The following is a 21573-nucleotide window of genomic DNA, read 5'->3' as shown; positions in this document are numbered from 1 at the left end:
GGGTTTGTTCTAAATTCCCCTGTGACCCTAGTACTCACCCTTGGCCCCCACTGTCCCAGGGCCTGTCATTCACTTGAGGTTCCACCCTAAATGCCCCAGAGCTTCTCAGCTCTTGTGGCCCCAGCACACACCTGCAGCCTCTCTGTTCCTGGAACCTCTGACACACCTGAGGCCCTTGTGTCCCTGATCCTGGCACACAACAGTCTTCTTTGCACCTGACACACCCAGGAGACAGCAATGGAGAGATCTCTCTCTGGAAGAGGCAGGGATTTTCCTCCAACCAGTAGAGCTGTCCCTTACTTCCCTGAATCCATGGCTGATAGGCCCTTGGATTATAGGATGGGCACTTTGAGGTAGGAACTAAGTGCAGAGACAGAAAGGAAGAGCAAGCAATAGGTTGGGCCAACATGCAGTAGGGGATTCTCTGTGTCCCCCTCCACAAAGCACAAGGGGTCCTCAGACCACATGGAACTACATGGTTTTACTGCTTCTTCCTCATCAGAGATGTGAGCTCCCCACAAGCAGGGATGGACCATGTCTTCTTAATCTGTCCTCTCTATAGTGCTTGGCCACATGCCAGGCCCATGGAGGGCTGAATGATGCAGTGGATGATTAACAAATGGGTCAGAAAACAGGTGGGTGGGTGGTTGGGACAGAAGAACAGATGAGTGGGTGGGGTGGAGGATACATGGGTGGTGGACAGGAGAACTCCTAAAAGCAGGGGGATAAATGGGTAGGTGGGTTCGTGGGAGAGTAGGTAGGAAGGTGGGGGCGTGGACAGATGGATAAGGAGTGTGGAATGTGGAGCTGAGAGAAGGTAGGTGAATGAGTAGATCAATAGTGGGGGGATAGGTGGGGTGATGGGTGAATGAATGGATGGATGGATGGGCAGGTGAATGTGAGCTCAGTGGGGTAGGAGTAGGTCAGTAGGAAGGTAGATGGATGAGTAGATGTATGGATGGACAAGTGGGTGGGTAGATGTGGGGATGGGTGGGTGGGAAGGGGTGATGAAGGAGATGGATGTGGCTAATACATAGATAGCTGTATAAATAAACAGATAGATGGGTGAGAAGATAAATAGGTGGGGAGTGGAGGTAACCAGAGTACTTACCTGGGGACTCTTCCTCTTCTGCCTGGATAGAGTATGACTTCCATTCGGACTTTACCACCAGCTTGAGAACGTTGCGGGCAGCTGTCAGCCAGAAGTCCTCTGCTCCCGGGGCAGGAGATACCCTGCTCAGCCCCTAGGCTCGAAGCCTGTTCTGGTTCCGGAACCTGATCATAACCTGCCCCATTTTGGATCCGGAACCTAACTACCTTCCGACTCTACACTCTGGGGTTAGAACCTGGCTCCTGTTCAGTTGTAGAACCAGGCCTAGAATCTGACATGGCTCATATCCTGCCTTCAGAATCTTGCCTAGAACTGTCGTCTCATTTTCCCCTTCTGTTCCATATCCACTTTTGATACTTACTCTAGCCTGAGAACCAGATCTGAGCACAAAACCAATGTCAGGTTTGGAGATGAATTTAAACCTAACATCTAATCTGAACACAAATTCTGACCTGAATTTAGAACATGTTCTGAAGTTGGAAACTATTCCGCCTTAGGAGCCCAAAGTCTAGAGCCTTTTCTAGATTTGGAACCCAATCTAGCCAATGGAATTTGACATAGGCCTGGAACACACTGTGGACTCCAAACTCAACCCATTGACCAACTTTTAGAACCTGCTTTAGAATGCAATCTAAGCTATCTAAGCTCTTCTGAAGGTCCGGGCTGACCAAGCTAGGAAGTTCATTAAGGGAGGCACATTAGGGAAAGGTAGGATAGAGGATGGAAGAGGAAATCTGCTGGAGTGGATGAGGGCATAAAGAGAGGCTTTTGCTCTCTAACATGAACCAGGGTTTTAGCCCTCATGCTTCGGCCTGGGGCATGGGGCTGGCATCTCCTTACCTATGAAGGCCTTTTTGTCATCCTCAGCCCCCAGGCGGTAGCAGCGCGGAAAGAAGGAGTCAGCATCAGCCTCATCAAACCATGGCAAATTCCGGAGATTGAGACATAGACCCACCTATGGAGTTAGCTGCTGAGGGGGCACAGTGGGACTTGCCCAGACACCTCTAAGGGACTCCCCACATTTGGCACACACCCAGACAGCTCAGGGAGATCCTGCTTGAGTGTTCTCAGAGCCTCTGCCATACTTGCTAGGCCTGACTCACTCATATCCATCCCCATGTGTATGCCCACACAGTTTGCTCTGCCAAGAATGCCCCGCATCCCTCCTATCCACCCTCTCACATTCTTAAAGACCTGCCTCCTCTGGGAAGCCTTCCCAGCCTACACCAATAACATAATAGCATGTTCCAATAATAAAGCCCTTCATTCTTATCACAACCCTACAAGATAGGTCCTCCTGGTGTTCTCATTTAAAGACAAGGAAACTGAGGCTCAGAGAGGTGAAGTCACTTGTTAATAAACCCAGGTGAGACAGAATGGATCCAGCAGCCGGATATCCCTTGCTTAGTTGGTAAGAGCTCTCTTCTTTACAGTCATTGGATGTGGTGTTTTTCTGGCTCCAGATCCTGTTTGGATTCTGGAGTCTATTTTAGTCATTATATCCACATGTGCCAGACATGCTGCAGGGGTTGGATTCGAACCCAGGCCTGCCTGACTCCAAATCCCACTGAATCATACACCTCTCTGCCTCCTGAGAACTCTCTCTTCCTGACAAGGAAAGCAAGGAGTGGAGTTGCCGGCCCGAGAGCTAGCGGGTTAGAAGCTACCCTGCCCGCTCCCGTGGGGAACCCACCTTTGTGGTAAAGGAGCCAGCCCGGGCATAGTGGTTTATCATTTGATCCTTGGAGAGGAAGCGACAGTCCAGCACATCCCGCCGAGTGGTCCAGATGAAATAGGGGACCTCGTTCCGAACCATGCGGGACTGGGGAGAGCCGAGGAGACAGGGGAGACTGGCATGGGCAGCACAAGGCCTGAGGAACCTTCTCCCCAGCCTGCTGAGCAGGGTGGGTGAATGGAAGGAGAAGATGCTTCCAAGGTGGCCTCTAGCCCACACCCCATCTTTGTGTATGGTAAGAAAAAAACATCTCTTCCTCCAGGGCACACACTTGTGAGCAGAGAATAGGCTGGCTTGCAGGACTCCTGTGGCCAGGTGCCCCTACTCAGTGACTAAGCTATACAACTGAATGCCACACTTTTGTTTCGGCCCATGGTTATCAGTGACTTGCTCAGTGGCAGGACCTGGACTCCAAGCTGATGGGCACAGAACATGTGATAAAGGTTCTCTCAGGGCTCTTCCTCCTCCATCCTTCCCACAGCTCTGGAGGGTAGGGTTACTAATAGGCAATGACATCCACGTGCCAGGCCCTGTTCTAAGTGCTTTTCTTTCTTCCTTCCTTTTAAAGTGCTTTTCCTATCAACTCACTTAATCCTCACCACAACACTATAAAGTAGGTGCTACTGTTATCCCCCTTTCACAGATAAGGGAACTGAGGCACAGGGAGGGCAAGCGACTTGTCCAAGAGCTCACATGGTTGAGCCATATGAAATTGCCAGTGTTCAACCTTTCCTGACATACAAAAATGGCAATTTGGTACATTCAGCTTAGTAAGTGGTGGTGCCAAGATCCAAAGCCAAGTAACCTCACTTCAATACAGAGGTGTCCTCACCTCTACATCATCATATCAGCCTCTTTCAGAGCTTTTTAAGTCCTTCCTTCCAGCCTTCACTTGCCAAGGGCTGTTATTTGGAAGGGGGAATTACAAGGTGTGGAGGTTATGCTGGCTTCTGGTATAACCTAGCAGGGTTCTGATTCCAGGCCAGCCTTGTCTGAGCCTCACTGTGTCCCTCACCACTCTGCTGGCCCATCCAGGCTTTATAGAAGCAATCAGTTTTTACTACGGATAGGGAAAATGAGGCCCAGAGAAGGAAAGGACTTCTCTGAGGTCACCCAGCTGGATTCTAGTGCTCTCCCTCTCAGCCCCTCCCTGCCAGCCCCCCGGGGGCCCTCACCATCAGAGCATGTGTCCCATCTAGGTCATCAAATTCCAGTAAATCATCAAAGTCAAACAGCTGCGGTGGCCGAAATGCCTCGTCCTCTTCTTCATCCTCTGTGGATGTAGAGCCCAGGCCTGGTGAGGCCCCTGTCCCTGCCCCATAGACCCATACCAAAGTCTCAACCCTGGGATAGCAGGAACCAAAGGAAAGGGACTCAGGAGGGGCAGCCTGTGGAAAGGGAGGGAACTGCTTACCATCCTCAGTGGTGTCACTATCACCCATTACTGAGCTATCCAGATCCTTCTGGGGTGGTGGTAGGGTGGTGCCCGAGTGATGGACCATCTTCTTTTCCACCCAGCCTCTCCGGCGCAAGAGGCACCGTATCACTGGGTAGCGGCCTTGGATCATAAAGATCTTTTTCTGCTGTAAGGTGAGAGAAGGATACTTGGTCAGTATCACCCAAGTGCCAGACATACGAGATATAGTGGTGAACCAGACAGTTCTGGTTTCTGCCTTCAGGAAATTTTTATGTTCCAGCAGGGGAAATAGATTATAACCAAGTAGAGAAATAAATATGTATAGTAATAATTATAATTGTAATAGCTAACAATTATTGAGTACCTACTATGTACTGCTTAGTTTATATATATTACTAGCAATATGTATTTTTTTAAATATTTATTTATTTATTTTAGAGAGAGAGACAGAGCATGAGTGGGAGGGGTACAGGAAAAGGGAGAGAATCTCAAGCAGATTCTGCGCTGAGTTCGAAGCCCAATGTGGGGCTCAATCTCAAGACCTTAGATCACAACCTGAGCTGAAACCAAGAGTCGGGTACCACCGAGGTGCCCCAATAATATGTATTTTTTAATAGATTTTATTTATTTATTTGACAGAGAGACACAGACAAGAGAGGGGACATAAGCAGGGGGAGTGGGAGAGGTAGAAGCAGGCTTCCCGCTGAGCAGGGAGCCCAATGTGGGGCTCGATCCCAGGACCCTGGGATCATTACTTGAGCCGAAGGCAGACACTTAACAACTGAGCCACCCAGGTGCCCCAATATGTATTTTTAATAGATGCTATTATCCCCATTTAACTTGTTATGAAACAGAGGCATAGAGAGGTTGAATAGTTTGGCTACACAGTGATTAAGTGAAAGAGCAAGGATTTAAATCTAGGTTGGCTGCCTCCCAAAACTGGATACTTAATGGGGACTCAGACAGATTAAAAATACATGCATGGGAAGGATAAGAAGGAGCCATGAATGTACAGAGTTGGGCAAATGGCAGTTCAGGCAGAGAGAAACGCATGTGCAAAGGTCTTGAGGCTGGACAGAGGTCAGAAGAAACTGGAAGAAAGCCAGGGAGAATGGGGTGTGAAAAATGAGGGGAGAGCTCCTGAGGAAGCTGGTAGCAGCTAGACTGTGGAAGGTCCTGCAGGCCTTGAACAGACTTGGATTTAATATTAAGAGTAGCATGAAGCAATAAAGGCAAAGTGAGCATGATATGATCGGAGGCTTTATAAATTGGCTTGCTGCTATACAGAGAACAGATGACGGGGCTGGGGAGGGAAGCAGGGAGACCAGTTAGAAAGCTGTTACAGGGCGCCTGGGTGGCTCAGTTGGTTAAGCGACTGCCTTCGGCTCGGGTCATGATCCTGGAGTCCTGGGATCGAGTCCCGCATCGGGCTCCCTGCTCGGCAGGGAGTCTGCTTCTCCCTCTGACCCTCCTCCCTCTCATGTTCTCTGTCTCTCATTCTCTCTGTCTCAAATAAATAAATAAAATCTTAAAAAAAAAAAAAAAAGAAAACTGTTATAAAAAGAAAAGAAAACAAAAGAAAAAAGAAAATGCTGTTGTGGTTTGTGCAGGAGAAAAACCACAATAGCTAAAATGAGGGTGAAAATGTGGAGAATGTGACAGATTAGAGACCTGTTTTGGAAACAGAGGTGACTGGTTTTGCTGATGGGATTAGATGTGTAGTAGGTGAACAGGGTGCCTGGCTGGCTCAGTCAGTACAGTATGCGACTCTTGATCTTGGGATTGTGAGTTCAAGCCCCATGTTGGACATAGAGCGGCTATCTAGATGTGTGGGTGAATGAACAGAAAGATCACATTTCTGGCTTGAGCAACTGGTTGATGAGGAAGATGGGATATTAGGGAGAATGACAGGTTTAGGCAGGAAAATCAAGAGTATGGTTTGGAGCATGGGTTTGAAATGCTTCTAAATTCTCTCTGGATGGAGATGTCAAGTAGGGGGCTGGATCTAAGGCGTGTGGAGTCAGAGGAGAGACTGGGCTGGAAAGGGCACTTAGAGGGCGCAGCACATTTACTGGACTCACAGTCAAGGAGATAGGTGTGGGGAGGGATCCAGGGAACCAGGAAAGCTCCGAGGAGCCTTCAAAGGCAACTGAAAAGCAGCAGCCAGGGAGGGAGAAAGGAAAACTTGGTGTTGTGTCCAGACAAGGGGGCAGGGTATGTGGGTCAGCAGTGTAGAATGACACGAGGTACCAGACCAAGATTAGGACAGAAAAGGGGCTGCTGGATTTGCCTCCTTGGAGGTCATGAGTGACCTTGATTAGAGTGGTTCCCGATGAGAATGGGGAAAGGCTAGGAACCAGAGTGGTAGGAGCTGAAGGGGTGAATGCCAGGTAAAGAAGTTAGACAATTCCGCCACGAACAGGTATTGAAAAATTGGAAATATTTTAAGAGGGGTGTGGGATCAAGGTTTTTGGTTTTGTTCGTCTGTTTTTTAAAGGATGTAAGAAGACAGTTCAGGGAGGCAGGCTAAGCCACTCTGAGGGCCCTTTCAAGACACCCCCACCCCCCTCCGACCTTGACAGCTCTCTCCACGTGGATCCTGGCGTTTCTGAGCCGGCCCATGTGGTGAGATGGCTTGGAGAATCCTCGCCAGAGGACAAGGGAACCTGCAGAAAGATGCAGCGTAGGGATGGGGCAGGCTGAAGGCTCAGCCTAGCGTCTCTCCCGGCCTCCGATGCCCACACTCCTTTCTCCACCCTTCATCCGGATGCCCACACTCTCCCGACCCCTCATTCCCTCCACCCCAAGTCTTCTCGTCCTTGCAACCACCTCCGGCCACGATAGGCTGGCCGCAACGGGCCTCACCATCCGGCGACTGGGCATCATCCGGAGCCGGAGTGTGCGGGGACCCAAGGGGGCGGAGATCCGCTGCGTTCTGGGTGTGGGTGCCTTGGGCCAGCGACTCGAAGGCATGGCCTAGGCGGCTCAAAGAGGGACTGCCGGCCCGGCCTTTGCCGCCAGCGCAAAACCCCTCGGGACAGGTGGAGGCGGGCCCCGGCCAAGGCAGTGTCTCGGGAGGCCGGAACTCTGAGTGGCACGCCCAGGGCCATGGGGCGGGAGAGCTGGTGCGGCCGTCCTCTTGGCAGTACCAGGCGGCGGAGCCCTGGTGCGCGACCCCCAGCTCCCCCGCGCTCCGGAGCAGCGCCGCGCCGGGGCCCTGCATGCGCCCCTCGCGGCGCACGCCCTCCCAGCGCGCGAGAGCCCGCCTCCCCTCTGCGCACCGCCTCCTCTCAGGGGAGCAGGGCCCTCGGTTCCGAGGCCCTGCCCCCTGTTTGCTGTCGCCCTGGAAACCATTCCCCTGGCACAATCAAGCCTCTGGTAGGGGGTTCGAGTGCTCCCTCCTGCGGACTGAAATCCCGACCGCTAAGTGGGGTACCGAAGGGGGAAGCGCAGAGCACTGCGCTGCCAGTTAATTTCAGTGTTGTGGTTCCTGTGGCTTGAGTCATTCCACAGTATGGAGAGCAACCGTGCTAGGCAGTGGGCTAGGTGCTGGAGACTGGAAGAAGCTAGAGATGATCCCTGACCTCATGGATCTTACAGCCCAGTGGAGGGTAAACAAAAAAGCAAGCAACAAAGGAATAAAACAGCTGTAGGTATGGTAAGGGCAATGAACAAGCAGCAAACTGAAACCAGGAAGGGGACATACGTTAGACAAGAAAAAGATATCCTTAAGAGGTGACATTCAAGCTGAAGCCTATGCAAAGGACGTCAGGAGTCGGCTAGGGAAGAGGGGTAGGAATAGCATCCCAGACAGGAAAGTCTCAGCAACACCCCTGACAGAGGTAAGAATCTTTCCCTGGAACTAAAAGATAGCCAGTGCGGCTGTAGCCTGGTGAGGTTGGACCAGATGTACAGGGTGTGGCGGATGGGCCTAGGGTAAGGTCCTTGGGGATTGATCTGAAAACCAGGGCAGTATATGAGGAAAACAATGAGAAAGTAGAGTGCAGCACAATCCCCCCGCCCTCAATAACTTGGAAATAGAAAAACAGATAATCATTTTGAGTCAACCGCACAAAAAATATAATAGAACAGTTAGGCGCAGCCCTCAGGACTGTAAAAACTGTATGTAAGTAACCTTTTTGGAGGTTACTACTTTTTGGAGGTAGTGGCAAAGTATGATCCTCCGAAGTCGTAAGTAATATAATCAAGGCTCCAAAATGTTACTTTGCCTAAAATCACACAGCAGAGCCAGCAGTGGAACGCAGGTCTAACCGCAAAATCCCACTCTTCAACATAAACATTATTTAACCTTAGTACACAGTTATCACTTAGATGGATTACCTATTAGTCATGGATGTACTGAAGGAGCAATTTGAGGTGCAAATTCCAGCAGTGATCATTCAAGCAGAGTGCAGGTAAGAGAGTACTCTGGTCCAAAAACCCAGCTTTGTTAGCAGGGTAGATCTGCCGGTACAGTGAAGGTGGGTCCTCAACCTCACCGTCCAGCCAATCTCTACCTGAGATCACTCTTCTCACCCCCCCTTGGTTGGAGCCTGGAGTTCCCAAAAGGCATGCCCCCAGAAGAGGGCAGGCTGATTGGCAACCATCCAGTCTGTTCTTTCCCATCAGCCTGCAAATCTGGTTTTAGGGCCTCTGGATCCTGGGAGATGCATCTATGACAAACGGCTGGCTCACCTAGGCAATGCCGTCCTGGGAGTGTTGAGCGAGCAGCTGCCATACTCTCTTGAACCTCCAGCTTCACTGTGAGCACCTTTAACATTCACTGCAAAGCTAAAACATAGCTATGTGCCCCAGGGGGCACACCTAATTCTGTAAGACAGGAGGAGGAGGCCACAGAGATAATGTCATAAAGGGGATGATAGCTGTCCAAGTTGCCCCCACCCCCAACCCCTCCTCCCTTTAACATGACCTTGTCCTCCACCTCAAGAGACTTTTTAGTGACCTGGAAAGCTTTTGAAAGCTCAGCTCAAAGGCTGAAAATTTTCCTGACACCCACTTCCATAAATATACCCCGCCCACCCTGTAGACTACCACAGAATCAGTTTGTAAATATGAAACACTTCAGTTGCACCTTCAGTTGAACACTTCAGTTCAAACTTCAACACTTCAGTTACACACCCAGCTTTCACTACCCACCCCCAAGTCTCTCCAAGACAGGGATAAGTTCACTCCCCCACCCCCCAAGCCTAGCCCAATGAAAATTATCAGTTTGGATACTGGGCTGGTAGAAAGATCAGCTGTTGTTTATTCAGTACCTATACCACAGGTACTGTGTCGGCCTATTTACATTATCTCCACTTTATAGATTAAGAAACTGAAGCACAGAATATAAGGAACTCACGCAAATTCAGCCTCAAGAGTCAGGACTTGAGCACAAGTGTTTGTTCTTAAGGATTCACCAAGGTCTAGTGCTGTCCAATAGAACTTTCTCCAATGATGGAAATGTTCTATGTATGTACTCTGACATGGTAGGAATTAGTCATTTGCACTTATTGAGCACCTGAAATGTCTCTGGTGGGAATGAGGAAGTGAATTTTAAGCTTTATTTAACTTTAGTAATTTAAATAGCTTCATGTGGCTAGGGATGACAGAGGCAGAAGCCTTAGATTTGAAGTCTACCCTCTTGCTCACTAGCTGGGAGTTTTGGGGCAAGCTGCTACATCTCAAGGAACCGCAGTTTCTTTAGCCATATGGCATCATTATTTCTCTGAGGATACCTTTTAGCCCAAATGAGCTCATTACGTGAAAAGGACCAAAGCCTATAGGCACAGAGAGCAGTTTCAGAAATGAATGGTGCTTGGATGGTAATGGGGGTCTCTGGGTCGGGGCCCTTGGCACAGATAACATCAGAAACCAATCAGGAGACTACCTCTTATGGGGACCCCCAGGCCCAAGTACCAGCTACATGGTCTTGGGAAGAAAAAGCCCCACCGCCCCGCTCCTTTCATATACACAGTGCACAGACCTCATGCAGCCCCAAAGGGGCAAGAAGAGACTTTAATTAGGGGAGGAGGCGGGATCCACCAGAATAAGAAAAGGTACAGCGAGCGTGGGAGCAGAGGAGCCAGAGCAGGCGCAAGAGCCCCAGCTCAGGAAGCTCTGGAGGACTCACCCCTCCACCTCCAGCACAGGCACTGCACTGACAGACAAGGCAAAACAGCGGCCCCTCTCAGCTGGGAGGGCACAAAGTGGCCCCTGTGGCCAGAGGTGCCTGGTTTTCAGCGCCCAGCTCTGAGGCATGGCTGGTGGCCACCAGTTCAGCCCTTGTCCCCAGCCAGCACTGAGTGGCTATCTTCACACAGAGCTCAGGAAGCCAGCAGAGTCCCAACAACTTCTACTGGGCCTAAGGAGGCTCAGGAGTAAGAGGGCAAGGGAAAGGAAATGGAGTCTGAAACCTTCCTCCTTCCCTCCCTCTCTCCCCACCTGGGGCTTCTGGGGGGGGGGGGAGGGAGGGGGGGAGACACACAATAGTCGCCTTCTGGCTCCAGGCCCGCCCAGACCCACAGCGACCAATATGGTACAATCACTGGGACCAGTCACAGCCACTGGAGGTGGAGGTTGTTTTGTTTAAAAAAAAAAAAAAGACAAAAAGGTTACAGTCTCCTACAAGCACAGAATTTAAATTTCAAGACGTTAAAAAAAATCTGTCCCAGCCCAGGGGACCGAACATCAGAAGCCAGCCTGACCAGGCACGTGTGGCCTTGGGGCAGGTCCACCGCTGCTTTGTTGCCCAGCTAGCAAGCATACCACCCACCTCCCGCATCGAATGCCCACCCCGACCCAGCACCCCCACCCTGCCGCCGCCGCCGCCGCCGCTGTCGCCGCCGCCGCTCTGGGGAGTAACTCCAGGATGCCTTCGCAGAGACGCGGGGGAGTCTGAGGGGGAAGACCTTGAGATCCAGCCAGACGGTTTAAAACTGTCAAAAGAACCAAGAGGCGGTGAATGGTGATTATTACTGTATCCTGGCAGGCCTGCTCTGGGGAGGTAGGCTGATCTGAGAGCTGCCACTGTTCTCAGATTTCTGAGGGATAGGATGGGTCCCAGCACACCTTGTGGGCACCCTTTTTCTAATTCAGCCTGCGCTGAGCAGTGACCTTCAGGGCACCAGCCTTAAACCTAGCACCAGACAAGACAGAAAATTAAGGGTGAAGTGGGCTTTTCCACAGCTCCCCTTAACCATGTCATGGAGGCTGCTACAAAGCTCTATCACAGTGCCTTGCTTGAACTGAGGTTGCCTTCTTTAGAGATGGGGGCTCACGAGCAAGGGCTTGGGGACTAGGGGGCCAAGAGCAGAAGGACCGAGGATCTGGTACTTTGTGTCAAGCTGTGGGTAGTTCTCCAACCGTAACAGGCCCTTGGAAATTTTTTCTGCCCTCAAGTATCCCCCATGGTGCCCAGAATAGCACCAGACAGTTTACAGATCAAAGACTGTGGACCAATGGCCCACAAACTGAACCCAACCTAATAATGAGTGCTGGCTGGTCCACAAAGTATTTAAAAAAATGTGAATTCACTGCCAACCTTGAAAATATAAGAGATGTCGCATACAAATCCAGATTTGGGGATTCTTTTGAAAAGCTGGAAGATGAAACTGTAACGGGCGGGAGCTCTGTGGTAGTGATCCTCTTCAGATGACGCATGTGCTTACCGGGTCCCCAATAGCCCACTTCACTCACATGCATTACCTCCCTGAGCCCTGCATGCACCTGAGTATGTGACCCCTGCCAAATGCTATGGTACTATCTTGATCTTTGATCTGAAAACCAAGTTCTAAGTCCCAGTTCCTCCTCTTACTGGCTGAGGGCCCCTGAGTAGGTGACTTGACTTCCAGAGCCCAGTTCACTCACCCATAAAATAGGGATAACACATGACTCAAAGATTGTTTCAAGGATTAAATGAGATATATAAATGTGCTTAGCTGTGTAATTACAGAAATGCAGTTACCATCTGAAACTAAGAGTGCACTATATGTTGGCTAATTGAATTTAAATTTTAAAAAAAGGAAAGAAATTCAGTAACTATAATTAAATGACTGGTGAATGAGCCAAGTATTAAATCAGGACAAGAACTATTTTCCTTTGCAGTTGAATGTAGAGGCCTCCTAGTGCCCTGGCCATAAAACTTTGGTGCTACAATACCTAGAAAGCTTACTATGTACCAGGTGATCTGCTCTGTATACATCTCCTCATTTAATACTCAACCATACTAAAAGATACTATTAATAGTCTTGTTTCACAGCTGAGGAAACTGAGGCTTCAAGAGATTCAGCAACATGCCCAAGTAGGCAGTGAAGCTGGACGCACGCACAGGTGGTATGACCCCATAGCCTGTGTGATTTGAACAAGCACGCTACCCTGCGTGCACAGTAAAGCTACTTTGTACACTGACTGCCCTCAGTATAATTAAAGCCCAGGGTAAGAAGGCGTAATTTCCATTTTTAGGAATCTGAGCTCCTTCTGGGCTGGATCTGTATGCACTGGTAGGAGTAAACACTAAATCTACTATCTAGGGATTATGGTTAACTCTAAGCAGAACATGTCAACAAACCAAAGATTGTTTGGAAGAAGAAGAAAAAAAAAAGAAGGCATGTCCTGAATATCTAAATAAGAACAACTGTGTCATCAGCTCATCAGTGTAAACAATTCCTCCTCTTCAGAGGACTGCAGTTGGGAACACAACCAACCAAAGAGGGATCCGGAGGACTGAAGCCATGAAAGTAATGGAAAACACGTCGAAAATATCATGACTTTAAGCCTGAGAAATAGATGCTGAAAACATTCAAATCTGGGGCGCCTGGGTGGCTCAGTCGTTAGGCGTCTGCCTTCGGCTCAGGTCATGATCCCAGGGTCCTGGGATCGAGTCCCACATCGGGCTCCCTGCTCAGCGGGAAGCCTGCTTCTCCCTCTCCCACTCCCCCTGCTTGTGTTCCTGCTCTCGCTCTCTCTCTGTCAAATAAATAAAATCTTTAAAAAAAAAAAAACAAACAAACATTCAAATCTGTTTGAAAAGTAGAATTACACTGATTAACTGTCCTATATTCTTGGAAAATTCCCATGTAGATTTAACTTGCCTCACCTGGGGTTTGAGCTAGATACAGGGAAGGACTGTGTGCATTTTGAGATGTAGAAAGGAGCGTCTAAGTCCCCATGAGAGACTAAGGGAGGTGTCTTCGAGGCACTCAAATACAGAAAATGCCAGGTCCCAAAGATGACCCCCAGGTCCTCCAGCCCCAAGGCACCTGGCTGATGTGCCACCCACCAGAAGGTCCTATAGGCCTCAGCAAATATTCACACTGCTGGCACCACTTTACCACCAGATGCTAAGTTCTCAACCCACGACTCCTCCTACCTCTCTTCTAGAAGGACACCAAGAAGGCCCCCCACTTACATTCTTGAGGAACTCCTCGGCTACGATGCGCGCACGAGCGTTGACCGACAGCTTCATCTCACTGATCTCCTTGTCAATCTCCTCCATGAAGTGGATCACGAAGTCCACCAATTTGTGTTTGTACATCTGCTCTGTGTGGAAGTTGGTGATCAGAAAACTGATGTCATATCCCTGGGGAAGGAAGACAGTAGAGAGGAGAAAGAGAAGGAACAGGAGAGAATTAGCATCCCAGGGCACTTAGTTGGCCATGTCCTCTAGGGTCACTGAGCTACATGCTTCCTACTGGCCGTCTTCTCCCAAGTCTCAAGACCTTCAGGCAGCAGCCTGCCTGCTCTGCTAGGGTGTCTATGCTGGGTCCAAGTAACTAACCCAGGTGAGAATTTTGTGTCTGTCAGGCATCTCTGGAAAACTACCTGTGATAAAACAGTTGCATTCAGTCATGGGAGAGTAAAGAACTTGAAATCTTGTTACAGAAGAATCTAATGAAACAGGGAGAAGAGATGCTGTGGGAGAAGGATGGGATTGGGTTGTGTGTGGAAGAGTAATCATTTGTTCTGGGTAGCCCCAGAGGCTAGATCTAGGACCGGGAAGAATGATTTTAGCTCAGGATGAGGATGAGCTTGGCCAACACATCTGATGGTGCATGCTGCCCTGCATAGTAGTTGCTCAGTCACTGGGAATATTTTAAGTTGATCTGGAAGGGAGTCTTTGGAGAGGACTCAAGTACAAAGTCAGACAACAACTGAGCCAATGTCAACTGTGGCCTTGAGAGAATGATTTAGTTGGTGACAAAGCTTACAAAGGATTTCTGATTCATTGTTCCCTTTCTGCCGTTAGACTGTAGGCTCTGGGAAGATAAGCAACACATACTTTTTCCTTTTCCCTGGTTGAGGCAGACCCAATTTTTCCTAATTCTGATACCCCTTATTCTCACTCCAGCTGAAATGAAGGCCAACTCTCAATTCAGGCAGTGGGTGTCCAACAGCTGGAGAAGCAGCAATCTGGTTCTACAAACAATCCCAGGCCAATGACAGTAGACTCAGTGGGAGAATCTTGGGTATTATGAACATGTGGATCACATGGTCTCACCTCCACTGGTTTCCTTCGAAGGATAAAAAAGTTCTCTGCTCGCATCATCATGAAGCGCATGAACTTGTGGCATAAAATCTTCTCGATCTCATCAGCCTAGTAAAAGATAAACAGGGCTCCCTAAATCTGACATTACAGGCCAACAGAAACCTGTAGCCTGGTCTTCTGACCTCAATTTCCCCCAGACTCGCTGCAGGTAGTGGGGTTTCACATGGGGAGCAATCACTGCATGAATCATGGGGCATATGATTGCCAACTGAATGTCTACTACATTAGAGCCTCTTCAACTCAACAGGGCATTATCATGATTTCATTTTTGCCCATTCCAGAGAGGTAATTCTGGCAAACCCAAGTCTTTTATCTGCTCCTTTGAGTCCGTACCTACATTCAAAGCTGCCTGTCCCTTTCCCATTTCACTAGTGCTGTGTTTCCCAAAGTCTATGATACGTACACCATCTGGAGTTATCAGAGAGAAACTTAGGTGGTCTCCGCTTTAACAACAATGACCATTAAATAATCCCCAAAGTTTTTCCCTGCTGAAAAATTATTTCTAGTGAAAGAATTTTGCAGCTAAGTGCTGGTATGTATGCCCTTAACACTTCCCAACACTTGTTAATCTCCCTTTTTAACAGAGCAGGGCCCAAGGATAGAGCTTTCTGTAGGAAACAGGGCCTAGTCTAAATAACAGTTTTGTTTTCTTTCACTGCAATTATTTTTTTAGAGTTCTCCCTATCTGACAAGTGATACTTTTTTCCACTATCGCATAAGGTTTCTTTTTCAAACAAATTTAAGTAAAAGAAAGTAAGTCAATTTAAGGAAATCCATTAAACAAATAACTGTCTGGGTGGTACACAAATAGGGCAAAAATTGTAAGAGTGGTGGGAATATCGGCGCGCCTGGGTGGCTCAGTCGTTAAGCGTCTGCCTTCGGCTCAGGTCATGATCCCAAGGTCCTGAGATCGAGCCCTGCATCGGGCTCCCTGCTCTGTGGGAGGCCTGCTTCTCCCTCTCCCACTCTCCCTGCTTATGTTCCCTCTCTCGCTGTGTCTCTGTCAAATAATAAATAAAATCTTTAAAAAAAAATTAAAAAAGGGCGCCTGGGTGGCTCAGATGGTTAAGCGTCTGCCTTCGGCTCAGGTCATGATCTCAGGGTCCTGGGATCGAGTCCCGCATCAGGCTCCCTGCTCCTTGGGAGCCTGCTTCTCGCTCTGCCTCTCTCTCTCTCTCATGAATAAATAAATAAAATCTTTAAAAATAAAAAAAAATTAAAAATAAAAAATAAAGAGTGGTGGGAACATCAACATCACCTAAAGTAACATAAGAAATTACACATTGTTTTTTACCCTAAATCTCTTTTTCAAAGTTTATGGTTATCAAATTGGTACTGGTACTATTTATTTTTCTGAACTGGACTTTTATCACTTATAAATGATTCTCTGACCTAACACCAAAATGGCCATGGCCTTGGCTACTACTTTTCCCAACTTCTAATCTAGAGCAAGGGCTAGAAGATAGGGTTGCTATCTCTACTCTATTGACCTGCTGAATCTGGCAAATCATTCCCTGGGTACAGTCAAGGAAATACAGCCTGGGTTTCCTTGCACCTTGAATCTGGCATGACGATCTTTCAGATGGGGATCCCTAGCCTCCTGAGGAGGCAGGGGCTCAGTGGTGAGCTCACCTGTTTCACAGCAATGCTGACCCGGACAGAGTTGATGGAGCCCTCAATCAGAACCTTTTCCTTCTCATTCCTGCTGATCGTCACAGGTTGTAACAGGAGCTCTTTGCTACTCCTGAAAACACAATGTCAGAGAGGCCTCTGTACTATAGAAGAACAGAATGCTCAAGGAGACCCCACAGCAGGCCCAGGAATCTCTATCTGAGACCACAGAGTCCAAGGAATAGGAGACTCACAAGTAGGGGTGCTCCAAGATGGGGGCCAGCGAGTGTGTTCTCCAACAGAAGGAGCAAGGCTCTGGAGTCAGGGTGATAAGGTTTTGAAATCCAGCCTCCTCTGTTACTTTCCTTGGACAAGTTACCCTGTTGGGATCTCAATTTCCTCATCTGTAAAATGACTGATTCCTATTTCACTGGCAAGGATTGAGAAAGATCAAAAAGGGTCAATTGTCTAATAGAGTGCCTGGCACATGGTAGGAGCTTTACAAATGACAGCTCTTATTTTAAATAACTACAGGCAAACCCATATACCATGTAGGGAACGAGAAGAGAGAGGCTGCCTTAAGGATAAGGACAAGCTAAAATCAAACAGAGTTTAGCCTTCTTTAATTATCAATTCAGAATGATTCACTTATTCAGCATTAAGACCCCTCTCAGCTCAGCTCCTATTTTGATGCCTCTGAATCTCTAGGTATTTGTCATGGTAATTAAAATGCCCAGTGGAAATCATGTATGTTAAGTAGAGCAACATGAAACATGCTAACATCTTGTATTTTAAAATTCAAATCATTCCAACATGGTGTGGTAACACTGTTTATCTCAGTTATACATGTCTCAGATTAAACTTTAAAGGAGAACAACATTAATTTAACAAAACATAAACTAGATAAGAGAAAATAACCCAAAATATGGAAAATTTGGAGTAAGGAATGAGAGAGTCCAGGTTGGCAGGGGGGAGAAACATTCTTTGATCTTTAAATTACAAGAGGACGGAGACGGCATCTAACAAAATTCTCCACTCTCCTTAAACTGGGTTCAATAATGACGCAGGAGATACTTAACAAACAGCCCCACTCTGAGAAGTCACACTTTGTGTCAAGCAATCTTGGCTCCAGAGGAGCTTCTCCCCTGTGTTTTGTCCTGCCAACCCACTGACCCTATTTTCTGAACTGCAAATTGGGAACCATTGCTCATCGGGCAACAAGACAAAATATATGAACTATAGTTGTCTTGACAACTCCAGGATGGAAATTCGTGGCAGCCTCCAGACAACTGCCATCTCTGGGGCTGAACCCATCATCCCCACCCTGACCTTTCTCTTCCCTACCTGACTTCTACTTCCGGCTTGTTGTGTCGTTCCACAACCTGGGAGGAGAAATTCTCCAGGCAGAGGGCAGCCTGCAGTGTGGCCCGCACGGCACTCAGGTAGGGGCGGAGAGTGGCAGTCTGTAGGAAAAAAAACCCAAGGGAGAGTCAGGATCTGTCTTAGCAAACCCACTGGCCCCCTACTCCAGCTACATGGGAGCCAGGCAGTACTGAGAGTACCTGGCTCAGATACCACAGTGAACAAAACAGACTAGGCCTTCAGGGTGCCTTTCATTCTAAGTCTAGAACAGTGTTTCTCAACAGGGGACCATTTTTCTTGCCAGGGGACATTCTGCAATGTAGGGACATTTTTGACAGGACTTGGGGTGGGGTGGGAGTGCTACTGGCATCAAGGAGAGGCCCAGCATACTGTTAAACATCCTAAAATGCACAAAAAAGAATTATTAGGGGTATCTGGGTGGCTCAGTCAGTTAAGTGTCTGACTCTTGATTTTGGATTGGGTCATGATCTCAGAGTTGTGGGATCTAGCCCCGAATCGGGCTGCATGCTCAGCGCGGAGTCTGCCTGATTCTCTCCCTGTTCCTCTGCCCCTTCCCCTTTCTCTGCCCCTCTCCCTATTTGCACGTGCTCTCTCTCTGTAAAATAAATCCAAAAAAAAAAAAAAGACGAAAAGAATTATTCAACCCCAAATAGTGCTGAGGTTGAAAAATTCTGGTCTAAAGGCATACAGATGACAATGACTGTTCTCAAATCTGTCTTTTGAGCCAAGAATGGATAAGTCTACTGTGTGTTAGGTACTGATCTAAATGCTAAGATTTTATTTTATTTTTTTTTAAAGATTTTATTTATTTATTTGACAGAGAGATAGAGAGCACAAGTAGGCAGAGAGGCAGGCAGAGGGAGAGGGAGAAGCAGGCTCTCCGCTGAGCAAGGAGCCCGATGCGGGGCTCGATCCCAGGACTCTGGGATCATAACCTGAGCTGAAGGCAGCCCTTTAACTGAATGAGCCACCCAGGCGCCCCTAAATGCTAAGATTTTAAAGACCATCTCTACCTTTAAACAGCTCAACTAGGTAGAAAAGACAAAAAATAACTATGACATAAAGGAGAATGAAATGGAACAGAATTTGATTTATAAATTGTATTTCCAGAAGAGACTGGTTTGGACATAAAAATGAAGATAGGATTAGGAAGATTTTATAACAAAAAGTAAACTAAGGACATTCCCAGTAGAGGGATCAGCTTCTACCTACACTGGTGTATCTTCAGTTCCTTGTATTAACTAAGTTCTTTCTCACCTCAGGGCTTTACACATGCTGATCCATCTATCTACAGGGTTTTCTTCCCTCTCTTGACCCAAGTCATCCCTCAGACCTTGGCTTATTCAGGGAAGGCCCCTTCCTTCCTCAGAGAGGCCATTCTTGACTTCCCCCTTCATAGCATTTATTATAATTTACATGACACATCCTTCATATTTCTTTAGTAAAGTGATTTCTTCTTCACTAGACTGTAAGCTTTGTGGTCAACAGACCATGTCTCTTTATTCAAATCTACATACCCTGCACCTAGCTCAATACCTAACATATGCAATGTCTTACTCCTTTTCTATAAAATATTATGTAGAATACCACAAGCAAGGGTAGAACAACACAAAAAAGACATTAAGAATTCCGTAAGTAGTGATGAGTAAAGTGTTGCTGTATACAGAAAGCACTTTAGATTCAGTAGATGAGGCTGCAATGGTGGCCTAAAGATTCATGGGTAATCTCAAATGCCAAGCTGTTCATTTCAGCTTTTCTTTTAAGGCAGTAAGGAACTGTTGGGACTTTCTGAGGAGGAAGTTATATGACTTCACCAGTTGCACGGTGGCTCTATAGAGAATGGACTGGAGGGAAGTGAGACAAAAGGCAGAGAGGGTTATTCAAGGAACGCTGATGAGAGCCTGAGGCAGTGGAAAGGACAAGCAGAGGGTATCACAAGAGTTGGACTGTCATAAGATGTAGAGAATAATGGAATCAAAAAACACCTCCCAACAAACTGTGGTTCACCCATACGATGAAATACTATTCAGGAATAAAAAGGAGTAACTAGTGATACATGCAGCATGGATGAATCTCAAATGCATTATGGTTAAGAAGCCACATTGGGACAACTGGCTGGTTCAGTCTGAAGAGTCTGTGACCCTTGATCTCAGGGTCGTGGGTTTGAGCCCCATGATGGGTGTAGAAAATACAAAAATAAATAAATAAACTTAATTTTTTTTAAAGCCACATCAAAAGGCCTACATCCTGAAAAATTCCATTTATATGACAATATCAAAAAGGCAAAACTATAGGAGAAAAAAAATCAGTGGTTGCCTGGAATGGGGAGAAGACAGGACTGGCAACAGAGGGACTTGAGGGAATTTTTTGAGGAAACATTGTTACCTTGGTTGTAGTAGTGGCTACATTATTGTGTTTGTCAAAATCCATAGATGACAAACTTAAAAAAGGGATGATTTTTAGATGACAAGCCCCATGACACCTGCCCTTTCACAGATAAAATGCATTCTCATGTAATACCTCAATAAAGTTGACTTTTAAAAAATCCAAGTGGGATAGCCTCAATTAGAAAAATAGAAAATCCAGGCTTCTAGCAGAGGTACGAAGACACAAAGCCAGGATAAGCAACATAAAAAGAAAAGCAAGTTTAGGAGAGAAAATGATGTTTGATCTGAAGGCCTAATCTGAAGGTATCTTCAAGATATCCAGGCAAACCTTAAAAGAGAACTAGGAAGACAGATTCAAGAGCCACCAGAACACACAAGGTCATCAAAGCCGGGACTAGACAGGTACCACTAGGAAAAATGTAAAGAGGAAGGTGGTGAGCCCAAGCCTCAACTCCCGGGAACACCCACATTTATCAAATGGGAGGATTTCCAGGAAGGGAGGGATCAGTAGTATCAGAGCTCACGTACTATGGTTAAGGTTAACGCGGTTTAATTCTGACCAGGAAGAGGTCTGGGTGGTGGGAGCATAAAAGAGATACTTCTGTGGCGTAGAAACAAGGCAGGGAGTAAGGAGAAGAGTGGGATAAGGAAGTGTAGACTCTTCCTCTGGAAAACTGGGGTCAAGCGGGCAGGAGAGGACAAGACAAGTGTACTTAGGGAAGTTCTCCTCTGGGTGAAGAGACTTTACTATGTGCCTCAGCGACCCTACTACGGGCAATGAGGCCTACTAAGTGCCTTCAAGGCGCTAACACCTGCCTAGGAGGTCCCACTTCCGGCGTCCTCTATGCCTCACAATTCCCCACCTGGATCGAAAGCCAAACCATGAAGCTGCAAGGCCTGCTTAAGAGGGCGTACCCCGCTCGCCCCTTCCTCACTTCGGCTCCCGCCCCGCCCTCTCTCTCCCAGCCACCTCGTGCCCCCACACCCAGCAGCATCCCTCAGCCCCGGGCCTCTCCGCTGCAAAGCCGCACCTCCCCCAGACCCACAGCTCTGAGGCAAAACAGCAGGGGTCCCTGGACCGGGGCCCGGCTCTCTCACCATCGCGGGCGCTGGCTGGGCCGGAAAGCGGAAGTGCGGAAGTGGCCAGCCCCGCGACGCCTGCCCTTTCGCGCGAAGCGCAGCCTCAGTCTCCGCCCGGACTTCCGGACGGTACCATCTATGATCCGAGCGTAGAAGGGGGTGCTTAGGAACATATGGTCCTTTGGAGGTTTCCCCGCTAGGGCTTTCTTGACATTTTTAGACTCCTGAAGTCTCAAATCGCTACTCAAGCTTATCCCGTTATCGATGCAGGTCTCGCCTGTGACTTTGGCCTTCTTGTCTTTG

The 21573-nt window shown here is 48.0% G+C and overlaps 2 protein-coding genes across 2 annotated transcripts in view; both read right to left on the bottom strand.

Annotated features, from left to right (window-relative positions):
• The window catches only part of TTLL3 (tubulin tyrosine ligase like 3), a 28362-nt gene extending 18252 nt beyond the window's left edge, over window positions 1-10110 (bottom strand). The window contains 7 exon segments of the mRNA XM_081821677.1: window positions 1112-1210; window positions 1952-2066; window positions 2805-2933; window positions 4022-4119; window positions 4261-4429; window positions 6838-6929; window positions 7129-10110. Coding sequence (XP_081677803.1) covers window positions 1112-1210; window positions 1952-2066; window positions 2805-2933; window positions 4022-4119; window positions 4261-4429; window positions 6838-6929; window positions 7129-7486 — 1060 coding nt within the window. The 5' untranslated portion in view covers window positions 7487-10110.
• A 140-nt stretch (window positions 10111-10250) lies between these two features.
• On the bottom strand, window positions 10251-21460 carry ARPC4 (actin related protein 2/3 complex subunit 4). The gene is made up of 6 exons (XM_081821902.1): window positions 21289-21460; window positions 17765-17883; window positions 16442-16553; window positions 14762-14857; window positions 13673-13843; window positions 10251-11201 (listed from the first exon to the last, which is right to left on the bottom strand). The coding sequence occupies exons 1-6, from the start codon at window positions 21289-21291 to the stop codon at window positions 11196-11198; spliced, it is 507 nt and encodes a 168-aa protein (XP_081678028.1). The 5' UTR covers window positions 21292-21460; the 3' UTR covers window positions 10251-11195.
• Between the last annotated feature and the right edge of the window lie 113 nt (window positions 21461-21573).

The sequence above is a fragment of the Leptonychotes weddellii genome, chromosome 1 (genome assembly GCF_054177405.1).
Source record: "Leptonychotes weddellii isolate Sample4059 chromosome 1, ASM5417740v2, whole genome shotgun sequence".
NCBI lineage: Eukaryota > Metazoa > Chordata > Mammalia > Carnivora > Phocidae > Leptonychotes > Leptonychotes weddellii.
This window is presented reverse-complemented; position numbering and strand designations above follow the sequence as displayed.

Excerpts from the sequence above, each read along its gene's own strand:
- ARPC4 (XM_081821902.1), bottom strand. Across the intron at positions 14,858-16,441 it reads TCAGCATTGCTGTGAAACAG|GCTGATGAGATCGAGAAGAT; the intron begins GTGAGCTCACCA and ends ATCTTTTACTAG. Across the intron at positions 13,844-14,761 it reads TTCGAAGGAAACCAGTGGAG|GGATATGACATCAGTTTTCT; the intron begins GTGAGACCATGT and ends TTCCTTCCCCAG.